This window comes from Alexandromys fortis, unplaced genomic scaffold, assembly GCF_014885135.2.
Source record: "Alexandromys fortis isolate MF-2015 unplaced genomic scaffold, M_Fortis_MF-2015_v1.1 scaffold_103, whole genome shotgun sequence".
In the NCBI taxonomy this organism is placed as follows: Eukaryota; Metazoa; Chordata; class Mammalia; order Rodentia; family Cricetidae; genus Alexandromys; species Alexandromys fortis.
In genome coordinates, this window is record NW_026067978.1 from 749,420 (window position 1) to 763,428 (window position 14,009).

Consider the following 14,009-nt stretch of genomic DNA (forward strand, 5'->3'; position numbering starts at 1 on the left):
GGACATTTTATTAAATTCACATCTCAAAGGGAATCTAATGTAAGTCTGTTTTGTAAGGTTTTTTGTTTGTTAGCTTTTTGGGATAGGGTTTCTTTATGTAACCCTGGCTGTCCTGGAACTAGCTCTGTAGACCAGGTGGAACTCACAGAGATCCACCTGCTTGGTTGTCTTTGTTTTGTGTTTTGTTTTTGTTCTTTTTTTTTTTTTTTGGTTTTTCGAGGCAGGGTTTCTCTATGGTTTTGGAGCCTGTCCTGGAACTAGCTCTTGTAGACCAGGCTGGTCTCGAACTCACAGAGATCCACCTGCCTCTGCCTCCCGAGTGCTGGGATTAAAGGCGTGCGCCACCACCACCCGGCTTGTTTTTGTTCTTTTGAGATAGGGTTTCTCTGTGTAACCCTAGCTGTCCTGGAACTCGTTTAGGGACCAGATTGGCCTTGAACTTGGACACTTGTCTTTCTAGCACTCTTGAAGCTGAAGCAAGAGCATTTTATGCTTGACACCAGCTTGGGCTACACAGTGATAGCCTGTCAAACACATACACACACACACACACACACACACACACACACACAAAATCAAAATAGTGCCATCTCTTGGTATCAGTTTTTTTTTTAGCATTGTTTATGCTTGATTGAATAGTTCTATTGAGATAAACCATATAAGTAAAACGACAGTTGGAAAATATTGCTTGATTCATCAGATTTATACCAGAGCTGAGAGCTAAATTATTACAAGAAGCAAAGGTTAATTCCTTCATAAAGCCAAGAGAGAATTTTAAAGAAAATGAACCTGTGAGAGATGAGCGGAAACCAGCTTTTACCAACACGTTGCTTTATGGAAACACATCACTTCATGGAAAGGTGAGCTGACCTTGCTGTTTCCGCCTTTGTGGTTGTGTCATCGTCCGGGCTCTTGTGACTTGGATTCTCAACACACCTATTTCAGGAAACGGACAAAGACAAAAGACCCAAGGAGATCAACGTCAGAGTTCTTAAGGCCAAAGGAGGGAAAGGCGATGTCCCAGACCTGAAAAAGATAGAGTATGAAGGTGAACTCCACCAGCAGGGCACAGCCGATGACATGCACGCCTTGTCTCAGGATAGAAAGCCCGCCATTGCTGAAGTGCCAAAAACTGTCAATCCCAGCATGCACCCTGACGGTGTCAAAGAAGACCCACATGCTGGAGGTTGTTTGATAATGCCACCCATCAACCTGACAAGCAGTAATTTGATGGCTGCAAATCTCAATGCAAACCTCTCCCACCCCAATTCACGGTGAGCTGGGGCAGAAGGGATCCTAAGTACAACATTTTTCTGTAGGATGGCATTTCAAAGGGTCACTTCAATAGTGTCAGTGTAGACTGAATTTGAAGATCTGTTAAAATGATAGTCATGTAGCTGGCATTCACTGAGTAGATTCTGGAAATGCCACATGAAAAGTTTTCTTCTTTGTTATGTAGGTATTTAATTTCTTTTGAGACAAATTGCCACAGATCCCAGACTAGCCTAGAACTGGACTTTGTAACCCAAGCTGGCCCCCTACACATGGTCAGCCAGCCTCAGCCTCCTCAGGGATTCCATTACAGATGTGTACCACCACAGCAAACTTAGCTGTCTAATTGTTCACTGGTGTATTTGGGGATAGCTTTAAAATATTTATGTATGTTTTCCTGAGTACATTCATGTGTACCACATTTATTCAGTGTCTGTGCAGGCCACAGAACATCAGATCCCCTGGAGCTGGAGTTGTAGGCAGTTGTGAGCCAACCAGTGTGGATGCTGGGAACTGAACCCAGGTCCTCTTCATGGACAATACTGACTTTTAACTGCTAAACCAAGAATATGTTTTTTAATAATTTATTTTTTAGCAGGCATATGGTGTCACTGCATAACAGAGGAGGAGGCAGGAAACTAGCCACATGTAGGAATGACATACATGCAAACAAGGGAGAGAGATTTCAGGGCAGGCGCCAGGTTCCTTTCTGAAGACCCTCTTTTCTGGAGTGTCCTTCAAGTGCAAGAATGTGTCCTAAGGAGGAAAATCATCGGTCTGTCTTGAGATTTAGTCACCTCCTTTCTGAGAGTCCTCACCACTTACAGGCTCCACCCCTCTCAGTCCTACTAGCTGGGAATAAGCTTCCAGTCTGGACCATTGGAGGACAAACCTTGGTAACCACAGCACTCAGTACTGCAAAGTAAGATTTAGTTCTGCCTCACACAGAGTCTCTCAGTGGAAAAAGAATAGTCCAAAATTAGTTCTTCATAGCAAATAGCCTTTCAATATTAAGTATTTTGGTAGGAAAAGGGTATATCAGGTCAGTTTTAGATTTAATTTGTGCTGTAGGATGAGAGACTGATGTTGTGTTTAATGTGGGAAGTGGGAATGAACAGTGCAGACAGTTGGCCTCTTTGCAAACCTACACTGTGAGGTGCAGTAACTCAGCTAGATTTTCACAGACTGATTTAGGCTGCAGATTGTGAAGAAGAGGGCTTGTCTCTGTAGTCTAAAGGCTCATCAGACCCTTGGCTGCAATAATCCCAGGTGTTCTTGAGGTGACCCCGAGTAGCCATGGTTGTAAGTCACTCTCAGACCATAATTGAGAACTTGAGAGGTTAAGTGATCCACGGTTAGAACAGATCCAAGGGAGCAGATGGCCACAAGAGGAACTTCATGACATGTTTTCACCAGCAGTTAGCCATGCGCTGCTTCTGTCCCTGCAGTTCTCAGAACTCAATAACTGACCATTGCTTTTGACACTCAGTGTTCTGACAGTACCAGTTCTGTTTTATAAGCCAGGCTCGGGTTATGTTGCCCAGGCTATACTGAAATTAGCAGCCCTGAACCAGCCACTTGAGTGTCAGGGTTATAGGTGTTTGCAGCCAGGTCCACCTATTATAACTTACTTGTTCTTCAAACTAAAGCAAGGGCAATTCTTGGGGTTCTAATAACTTCTCCTTTATCTTTAATTGATAGGTTAACTGAAAGAGCAAAAAAGAGACGCACTTCTTCACAAACCATTGGACAGACTTTGTCTAATAGCAGACAGGAGGACACAGGTCCCACACAAGTAAGGCAAGATGCTAGTCATTAAAATATGGTCTCTTGAGGCTAGGGAGAGGTCTCAGTCAGTAAAGTGCTAGATGAGCAAGCATGAGGATCAGAGTTTGGATCCACAGAACCCGTGTGCCAAGCTGGGCACAGTGGTCCATGCCTGTAAGCCTAACACTAGGGAGTCAGAGAGGAGGATCCTTAGGGCTTTGCTAGCATTCCAGTCTAGCCAATTGTGAGCTACAGGTGTAATGAGAAACCGTCTTCAAAATAAGGTGGAGAGTTATCCAGAAAGACATGCATATATACTGCAAGAGCAGTAACTATTCCTAGCCATGGAACCGCCTCCCCAGCCCTGTTCCTTTCTCTAGTTTGTGTACTTATGTGTTCCCTTGACCTTTACAAATCACAGGACTTGTGTTTTTCTCTTCCAAAAATACCTTTATGGATCAAAAACACTGCCAAATAGATGCAGTTTCCTTGCTCTAGAAATGTTAACCATGTCTTTCTTTTTTTGCTCATCATTTCTTTACATAGTATAATCAGTTTATTACATTCGAGGCACAGCATTATTCATAATAATAGAAGATTGAAAACAGCCAGGTGTGGTGGCACATGCCTTTAATCCCAGCACTCTGGAGGCAGAGGCAGACTTAGTCTACAATTCAAGTTCCAGGACTGCCAGCACTACATAGTGAGACCCTGACTTAAAATAAAGGAAATATGGCAAACAACACAACCCTGTGTAAGAGCTGATAGTTTCTGAAGTACACTGGGGTGCATTTGTGTGATGTGTTGCTGCGTGTTACATTGTGGAAAAGTGTTCACTGTTCTACAGAAGCTTTTTATTGCATTTATTTATTTTGGGAGACACGCCAGTTCCAGGACAGCCAAGGCTACACAAAGAAACCTTGTCTTGAAAAACAACAAGCAAGAAAACAAACAAACAAAAGATTATGGTTCTCAAAATGAAGAATAGTAAGGACTCAAAGCCTTGCTTGGGAAACTTCCCTGGGAGTCTGGTCTGCTTGCATGTAGTGGTACTCTGTTCTTTGCCTTGTGTGTTTATTTTTGCTTCTGTTTTTTTTTTTTTTTTTTGAAACAGGGTCTCACTATTGTCTTAGGCTGGTCTTGAACTTGAGATCCTTCTGCCTGTCTCCCAAGTGCTAGAAATATAAGGCATGACTACCATACTTAGTTCTGTTCTACTTCTGAATTATTAGGATAATCTCCAGAACTTTTCCATCATTCAGATGGCAAGCGCATCTAGGTTTGGATTCTGTGGTTAGTTTCACATGGTTCCTCATGCTAACTGGTACTTGTTTGTCTAGAGCCAAGCAGAGAAAGGCGTATTTAACGACCGAACAAGTCAGAGTGACCAAATGGCAAGTGGAAACAAAAGAAAGCTGAATTTTCCCAGATGTGACAGGAAAGAATTCCATTTCCCTGAACTGCCATTCACAATACAGGCGAAGGAAACGAAAGGAATGGAAGGTGGGTCCCTTGTGGTGCACAGCTCCCCAACACTGCAGATGACACAAGTCAGGGATGGGACTTTTGTGAGGGAACTTACGTGACATCTTTGTAGAAAGTAGTAAAATTGCTTTGAAAAAGTAAATTCCATTGAGAAGATTTTTTTTCTTGTAAAATTAAGGAAAGGGTTAGATGTTGGCTTTGTTTTGTTTTAGACAGGGTCTCACTATGTATCTCTGCTGTCCTGGAACTCACTACGTAGACCAGGCTGGCCTCGAACTCACAGAGATCCCCCTGCCTCTGCCTCCCGAGTGCTGGAACTAAAGGGCCACTGCTGCCTGGCTTCATAGAGATATTTTTTAAAAAGGTAAAGACAGTTCCAAAGGGTAAATGTTTTATTAGCTTGAAGTTGAGACGCTGGGGCAGAATTTGAGAAAGGTGAGTTTGATGCATTGTATAACCTGTGGTAAAGTACCTGTCCTGGTTGTTTGCCCAGAAGTGTTACATATGCGTTGGGCACGCTGGGATTTGGTAGATTTTATAAATTTATAAATGTAATTTTTGGGCTGGTGAGATGACCCGGCAGGTAAAAGCATTTGATACTAAGCTTTGACGACCTAAGTTTGATCATGAGATTTACATTGTAGATGGAGTGGATTGGCCACATCCCAATAAAGAAATGAATAAACAAATAGAATGTAATAAAAACTAAACATATTTATCTTAGAGTGAATGCATTGACATGAGCAAATGTTCTTTCCTTTCCTTGGAAGACAGAGACCTTGTAAATGTGACGCAGTGGCCATGTGAGGGTCACCTTTGTGAGATCATCAAATAAAGCGAACCGCATTTACAGCGCAGATACTCAGCTCCTTTGCAGCTAACTTCAGAAGGAAGGGGCTCACTGGCTGTGAGGGCGCCTACCTGAGCTCCTTCAGAGGGCAGTTTCTAGGCAGGCCAGCAGGGCCAACAAATTATTCTTTTTCCTTGTTTTCTTCTTTTTTCCCCCCCTTTTTTTGCAAAAGTTAAACAGGTGAAAGTGCTGAAGAGAGAGGCAAAGAAAACAGATTCACCTAAAATACCAACTTTACTCACTGTGGACCCAAATCAAGAACAACAAGAGGTAAACATTTTTTACTACTCATAGATGTTGTTCGGTGCTTGCATTTAGTTGTTGCTGGAAAGTTCTGTAAACATTAAAATCTTTATAATCCTTAAACTCTAGAAACAGGTTTGTTTTTATTTTATCATACATATATATATATATATATATATTTCTTTGCTTTTTTAGGCAGGGTCTCACTATGTACCTCTGACTGACTGGAACTCACTATGTAGATGTCTCAAACTCACAGAGATCTGCCTGCCTCTGCCTGTTCTGGGATTAAAGGCTTATAACATTGTACCCAATTATTTATGTTCTAAATGTTAGTTTTTGAAGTAGTAAACACCAACTGTTGTTTGAACTTTTAATGATTAGAATACACAGCATTCAGGACAAATAGTAGTTCTATTCATCATCCAGCCTTGTTCAGGTGACTCATGCCATGGACAGGTTGTGACTGACTGCCCCGGCTGTGTTTGCCTTTGGCTTTCCCCTTCTGTTTTCTTCTCGTTTACACTCTTTGTTCCCCAAATGTTGTCCTATTTTCACAAATATCTGCTTCAGCTCTAACTCCCATCCACCACAGCGATTCTTGGATTTTATTTGGAAATCTTTAGTTGTCAACATCCATTTGAATGTTTTCTCTTGGGTGAAGGAGCCTGAACTGACACTCACTGAGTCTCAGCAGGCGTGTGGCCTTGGATTCCTAGTGAGGTCATCGCTATGCATAGTTTATCAATTTTATTATCTCCATTACAAATGAAACTGACTACATTTTAATGCATGGTAAAGTTATTCCTGTTTTATTAAAGAAAATTGAGTAAATTAAAAACATGGAAGGCTGGGGAGGGACTGTGGCTCTGCTGGTAGTGCGGTGGCCTAGCATTCACCAGACCTAGCTCCACAGGAATCAGGTGTGTCAGCCATCTTCAGTGACTGGTAGTGCGCTGGCCTAGTGTTCACAAGGCCCTAGCTCCACAGAAACCAGGTGTCGGCCATCTTCAGTGACTTGGAGGCTCTCCGGGGCTGTGAGCCTTTGTCTCAGAAAAACAAACGAATAAACCTTATAGGCGTATATATGTAAAGATTTTTCTGAAGCCCTGTAAGAAGGCATTTTAATTGTGACATTTAGCTTTATTTTGACAGTTCCAGGACTATTTATGTATGTCACAATCTACTTCAGAGCCAGCGCTGTTATTGAAAGGAAAACCATTAATGGCTGTCTTTCAGTTTATTATAAGTCACAAGATCCTTTAAGCTTGTGCATTTGAGGATGTACTCACGCCCGGGAAGCCTGCATAGCATACCATTTGCAGAAAGGTTGACTAATTGGGTGCATTGGCGCCTGGGTTGAAGAGAGTTGTGATGTGCCACCAGTATTCATCCTGCTATTTCAGAGAGGCCCAGAAACCCAAACCACATATACGTGCAGGGGAAAATGAATCACACTAGCGCTCTCAGGTATTTACATGGTGTGGAATTCCTGAAAAGGCTGCCTTGAAAAGAGAGTCACCGAAACCAGTACAGTTGTTAGAAACACGGAGGAGCTGTCAGTGCTACTCAGAGCTTCTCTGTGCACTGTCAGACACAGTGCAAGTGTGTAACTGAGACTGAGGTGACGCTAGTACGAACACAGTTTAGTGAGTTGATGTCAGAGTTAAGAAAATTTCTGAGCTGCTGAGATGACCCAGTGAGTAAAGATGCTTGTTGCCGAGACTGAAGACCTGAGGTCCAGCCCCAGCCCCAGAACTGACATCACAGAAAAAGAACCAGGCCCCACAAGTCGGCCCTGAACATCATGACACACATTTGTGTACAGACAAAATAAATATATGTAAAATTTTAAAAATTCCTTAGCCATGCATGGTTTCACGTGCCTTTAATCCCAGTACTTGGGAGGCAAAGAACACTTGAGAGGCAGAGGCAGGTGGATCACTATGTGTTCAAGGACAGCCTGGTCTATACATTGAGTTCCAGGCCAGCCAGAACTTCAGAGTGAGACCCTATCTTAAAATCTTTTCTTCTAAATTTTCAGTCTGTGGTTGTTCTTTTTTATATATAGTTGGAGAGAATATTGAAACAGGGCATAGGAGCTAGGAGTGTCACTGCTAATGCTCATCCAGCATGGGCTTGGTCTACAGAACCCTAAAACAAACAGATCAGAAGACAGGGAATAGAAGCTTACATGTTCCAGTGTTGACGCTTCCATTGGCTTGGTTTTCTAATTACTTCACCAGATCCAAGTACTCTTTAGATGTGTATGTAACCCTTTCAGGAGGCTTAGCAGTACATTGGCATAATGTAGGTGCACACTGAAGGGGCTCTGGCCAGAAAGAACCCTATGTGGCTATGAATGGGTAGCCTGAGCAAGAGAGAAGAGCCCAGAGGGAGACCGCTAGTAAGTGGTTCTGTTTGATGAGTGGATTTCTTTCCCACCAGTCTCCCTGTGTCCTTACAAAGCAACCTCTAGGGCAGAGGGCAGGTATTTTATCTCAGTGACTCACCACTTCCTGTTGTTTTTAGAACACAAGGTGCATCAGCTAAAAGGAGAGGAACCTGTTAGCTGCAGAATAGAAAATAGGGCAGATGAACATTCAGGGAGCCCCAGACTCGTGCGTGGTTAAAACAACCCTTTTTTGTTAATTTACATGCTCAGAAGTGCTGACTAGCAGTGAAGCCTGGATAGCTGGGTGTAGTCTCCTATTTTTGTTTTTAAATTTATAATATTGTTCCTGTTTTGTTCATTTGAACATCAAGTTCACAAACGTCTGTTAATAGAACTACATCTCACATCAAGTCATGTGGTTTTATTTAATCATCTGTTATTTATGGCATGTTGATTTAGTGCTTGTTCCCAAGTTTTGTTCAGAGCTTTATAAGTATACAGGGGAAAGTTACTAAATATACAACACAGAGTCTGGTGTAAATACATAACACAGAGAGTCCCAATGTGAAAATATAATATAGAGTCCCAATGTAAATAAGGAAATAAGAGTCTGATGTAAATATATAGAGTTCCAATGTAAATATATAATACATGGTTTCAATGTAAAAGTGTAATATAGAGTCCCAATATAATATATAGTACAGAGTCCCAATGTAAATATGTAATACATAGAATTTTAATATAAATATGTAATACAGAGAGTTTCGGTATAAATGTATAAGACAGAGAGTCTCAATGTAAATATGTAATACAGAAGATCCCAGTGTAACTATACAATAATACGGAGAATCCCAGTGTAAATATTAAGAGTTCCATTGTAAATGTGTAATACAGAGAGTCCCAATGTAGATATATAATATAGAGTCCCAATGTAAATATGTAACACAGAGAATCCCTATGTAAATATAAAATAATAGAGTCCCAGTGTAAATATTTAATACAGAAGATCTCAGTGTAAATATGTAATACAGAGTCCTAGTGAAAATGTGTAATACAGAGAGTCCTAGTGTAAATGTATAATACAGAGTCCTAGTGTAAATGTATAATACAGAGTCCTAGTGTAAATGTGTAATACAGAGAGTCCTAGTGTAAATGTATAATACAGAGAGTGTTGAAATAGGAGCGGCGGGGCTGCGTCCCCAGCACCCCAGCCGCCTGCTAGCTCATGCCCGAAATAACAACACACAAACTGTATTCATTTAAACACTGCTTGGCCCATTTCTATCTAGCCTCTTCTCGGCTAACTCTCGCACCTGGACTAGCCCATTTCTAGTAATGTGTGTAAGCACCCCAAGGTGCGCTTACCGGGAAGATTCTAGCCTCCGTCCATCCTGAGTCGGAGCTTCCTGGGAGAGGGGAGCCTGGCGTCTCTGCTCCAGAGAGCAGAGCTGTCGGGTCTGAGCTCACTTCCTCTTCCTCCCAGCATCCTATTCTGTTTACTCCTCCCACCTATGTTTTAACCTGTCAGGGCCAAGGAGTTTCTTTATTGCTTAACCAATGAAATTAACAGATTGATATATGACACTCCCACATCACCCCTAGTAATTCCTAGTGTAAATGTGTAGTACAGAGAGTCCTAGTGTAAATGTATAATACAGAGAGTCCTAGTGTAAATGTGTAATACAGAATCCCATGTAAATATGTAATACAGAAGATCTCAGTGTAAATATGTAATACAGAGTAAATATGTAATACAGAGTCCTAGTGTAAATGTATAGTACAGAGAGTCCTAGTGTAAATGTATAATACAGAGAATCCTAGTGTAAATGTATAATACAGAGTCCTAGTGTAAATGTATAATACAGAGTCTTAGTGTAAATGTATAATACAGAGTCCTAGTGTAAATGTGTAATACACAGAGTCCTAGTGTAAATGTATAATACAGAGTCCTAGTATAAATGTGTAATACAGAGTCCTAGTGTAAATGTATAATACAGAGAATCCTAGTATAAATGTGTAATACAGAGAGTCCCATGTAAATATGTAATACAGAGTCCAGATATAAATATGTAATACAGAGAGAGGGTCCCAATTTCTAGGTGCCAAAGATTCCTGAGCAAGGAAGATAAGCATAAACAGATGTTGGGTTACACGATGGACATGCTGGCCAAACATTGAGTTGTGTCCCGTAGATTGATTGAAAGAATGGGACTTAAATGGAGCAGCTCTTACCACTCAGTAGATCACCTGTAGCGTAACATTAGTACAGCCATGGCTTTGACAGCAGATTTCTTATCCCTGATTCTTACTGGCTTGGTTTTTAATTTTAGGGTGGAGATGGCGATTGTGAGGGGAAGAATTTGAAGAGGAACAGATTTTTTTTTTCCCGATAGTGTTTTGTCTTTTAAGTAATCTTAAAAATACAAGCTTGACAACTCTTCCCTTTTTATTTTATACACAACAGAATGTAACATAGGTTGCTGTTAAGATAGCCATCCATCCTGTCTGCATCAGCATCATCTACATTTTTTTTAGCAGAATTTTAACCATTTTTCTCTTCTAAAAACTGGTATTTTGATGCTGCAGTCTGGAATTATAACATCACCTTCCCTCTGACTGCTCCTTCCTTGCCATGATTACTGAGTGGGTAGTACAGCATCACACGATGAGCCCTGCTCCCCTGCTCTCTGCCTGCTGAGAGTCAGGCCTCCAAGCAGTTGTCTCCTGGAAAGCGCTGGCTTCTTCAAGTGAATGCTCTATGAACCTCCTGTCTGTTATCTTAGTAACTATCCATTACCATCGCATGACGAAAGACGTTCTGTTGGTCAGCAGTGAAGCATTTATAATACTTATGTAACATTTACAGTGATGTGATATTCCAGGGTTAAATTCCTGTAAATCAATCAATTGCGAGCATTCTCCCAGTTCCCTAGACTGATAGTGCCTTCCATTTAGCTGGAAGAATTTCCCTAAAGAAACTATGCACACCCTGGGAAAGGTTTACTTTCTCTGCTGGGCTGTTTTCTGTTGCTGAATAATACAGACTGGGTAGTTAACATAAAAAAGTAGAGATTATTTAGCTCATGGTTCTGGAGGCTAGAAGTCCACTGCCACAGGCTGACTTCTTTCGGCATCGGAGAGGGCCTTGCTATAGTCAAGCATGGTGGAGGTCACCACATAGAGAAGGGGAGCAAGCCACTAATACCTGGAGGTACCGGTTCATGTCCTCATCTATTCTGAGTTACCTCCTAACGGCCCCAGCTGCCTAAGGCCACTGACATATTAGCTTGGGGTTAAGTTTATAACACATTAACTCCTCGTTCCCGCCCCCTGCCCCTGCTCTTGGGAATGCTGAGAAATGGATTCAGGATGCACATATGAGAGGGCAGCTCTCTACCCCTGAGCTAGAATATGGACCTTTTGTTGTTTTGTTTTAAGACAGTTTCTTATTAAATACAGCCTAAACTGATCTAGTACTTTATATGTAGCCCAGGCTAGTCTCAGACTTGGAGCAATCCTCCTGCCTTCATCTCCTGAATGCTCAGAGTGTAGCCATGTTCCACACATGAACTTTTGAAGGGTATATTTAAACCAAAGTACTACCAAAATTCTACATTTTTTTCACTCTGTAAAAATTATGAAATTGTCTTAGTTGGCATTTTACCAAACGTCTAATCTAGTTTTCTTTTTTAAAAAAATATTTATTTATATTTATTTATTATGGATACAATATTCTGTCTGTGTGTATGTCTGCAGGCCAGAAGAGGGCACCAGACCTCATTACAGATGGCTGTGAGCCACCATGTGGTTGCTGGGAATTGAACTCAGAACCTTTGGAAGAGCAGGCAATGCTCTTAACCTCTGAGCCATCTCTCCAGCCCCCTAGTTTTCTAGTTATTAAATAAACATGAAAAGGAAAACACATTTTTTTTTGAGACAGCGTTTCTCTGTGTAGCTCTGACTGTCCTGGAACTCCCTCTGTAGACCAGGCTGCCTACCTGCCTCTGCTTTCTGAGTGCTGGGATTAAAGGCACATGCCACCACACCCAGCAAGAAAACACTATTTAGTATACTGCTGTGCCGTATTTTTAATTTAGGAAAGTCTTTTAATCTATTTATCTGTTTGTCTGTCTGTGTGTCTATCTATCAGTCCATCTATCTATTTATCCATGTATCTATCTATTTTGGTTTTTCAAGATGGGTTTTCTGTGGTGTAGCCCTAGCTGGCCTTGAACTCTCTCTGTAGACCAGGCTGACCTCAAATTCACAGAGATCCACCTGCCTCTGCCTCTGCCTCCTGAGTGCTGGGATTAAAGGCTTGGCTTGCGCCACCACCTCCCAGCCAGGGAATTATTTCTACTGTATTATTTTTATTCCTCGAGAATTTCACACAGTGTGTTTTGATCAAACTCACTCACTACTCATTTCCATAACTCCTCCCAGATCCACCCCACCTTCCTATCCCACTCCAAATTTCATGTCAAATATTTATTTTATTTTCAATAATCTATCAGGTTCAATTTGTGCTGCCTGTGTTCTCCTGGGTTATAGGGTCATCCACTGGAGAATGAACAACTCACCAGGGGCCACACCCTTAAAGAAACTGACTCCTTTTCCCCAGAAGCCTCCAGTTGTCCAAAGCTACACAGCTGGGGTAAGGACTTGGGGGTCCCCTTAGCCTCCATGCTAGAATGACTGGCTTGATCCTGTACAGACATCCATAGCTGCCCGAGTTCTTGAGAGCAGAGATTCTGACATGTCTAGGAGATACTGTTTCTCTCCAGTCCTTCCTGACCTCTGGCTCCTGCAAACTTTCTACCCCTTCTTTCATAATGTTCTCTGAGCCCTGCAAGAGGCTGGGTGATACAGATGTGTCTCATTTGTGGCTGAACACTCCACTGACCTATATTCTCTGCTGTGGGTTCTGCATCAGCCTCCATCCACAGCACAAAGCAACTTCTCAGATGACTTCTGAGAGTCACACTAATCTATGGGTATAAAGGCATGAATTTAGAGGGCGATTTGATACTATATCCATTTAGGAGAATAGTAGGGCCAACCTGGGGTCGATGAACTCCCCAGTTGTGGATTCCTAGCACATTTGCAGCACCAGGTATACATTTCCTCCCTTGCAGGCCTTCTGTGCGATCAGAAGGCAGTTGCTGTTTATCCCCGTAACACCCATGCTGCTGTTGCACTCACTGGCTTATCTTCCCATGCCAGGCTTTCTTTATTGTAGTGCACTGGCTTCATACCTAGGTGAGACTGCTGATGACTTTTTCCCCCAGCAGCCTACATAACACCTTCTAGTTCTGTAGTAACTAGCCAGCTTGAAAGAAACTTCCTTGGAAAGTCCCAGCTTGAATTTTCCATGGCCTGGTACAAAAGTGTGTGATGTCTTTAGCAATTTAGGAGCTTATCATTAAGTTCTAGTGTGCAGCCAAGAACAGTGACAATAGCTTGTATGGTTTTGGGAGTCTTAGAAAAGTTTTGATTCAGGGATAGGGATGTAGTGCAGTTGGGTGAGTGCTTGCCTGGCATGCATGAGATGCTGGGTCCATGTGGCACACATGAGGCCCTATCTAAAAAACATACCTCTCACTCCGTAAAAGACTGGATGACATCTTAGTAATTAAGAGCATTTGCTGTTTTGCAAAAAATCTGGGTTTGGTTCCTACCACCTACACAGAGATTCACAATTGCCTGTTCCAAATCTGACCCCTTCTTCTGGCCTGCATCAGTGCATAGACATAGGAATATATCAGTGCATAAACACTGGAGCACACTATATCAGTGCACAGACGTAGGAATATATCAGTGCATGGACCTAGGAGCACGCTATATCAGTGCATGGACATAGTAGCACACTATATCAGTGCACAGACGTAGGAGCACACTATATCAGTGCACAGACGTAGGAGCACACTATATCAGTGCACAGACGTAGGAGCACACTATATCAGTGCACAGACGTAGGAGCACACTATATCAGTGCAC

General features: G+C 42.0%; 1 protein-coding gene across 3 annotated transcripts in view; it reads left to right on the top strand.

Annotated features, from left to right (window-relative positions):
- Positions 1-10,405, top strand: part of Cdkl3 (cyclin dependent kinase like 3) — a 35,265-nt gene extending 24,860 nt beyond the window's left edge. Inside the window, exons 8-13 of one of the 3 annotated variants that reach the window (XM_050157786.1) lie at positions 701-860; positions 946-1,274; positions 2,974-3,067; positions 4,380-4,542; positions 5,547-5,644; positions 10,343-10,405. In XM_050157786.1, the coding sequence (XP_050013743.1) occupies positions 701-860; positions 946-1,274; positions 2,974-3,067; positions 4,380-4,542; positions 5,547-5,644; positions 10,343-10,405 (907 nt within the window). Of the gene's footprint in view, positions 1-700; positions 861-945; positions 1,275-2,973; positions 3,068-4,379; positions 4,543-5,546; positions 5,645-7,957; positions 7,988-10,342 lie in introns of those variants that run through there. The other 2 variants (XM_050157787.1, XM_050157788.1) reach the window with 2 other exon arrangements.
- The last annotated feature ends 3,604 nt before the right edge of the window (positions 10,406-14,009 follow it).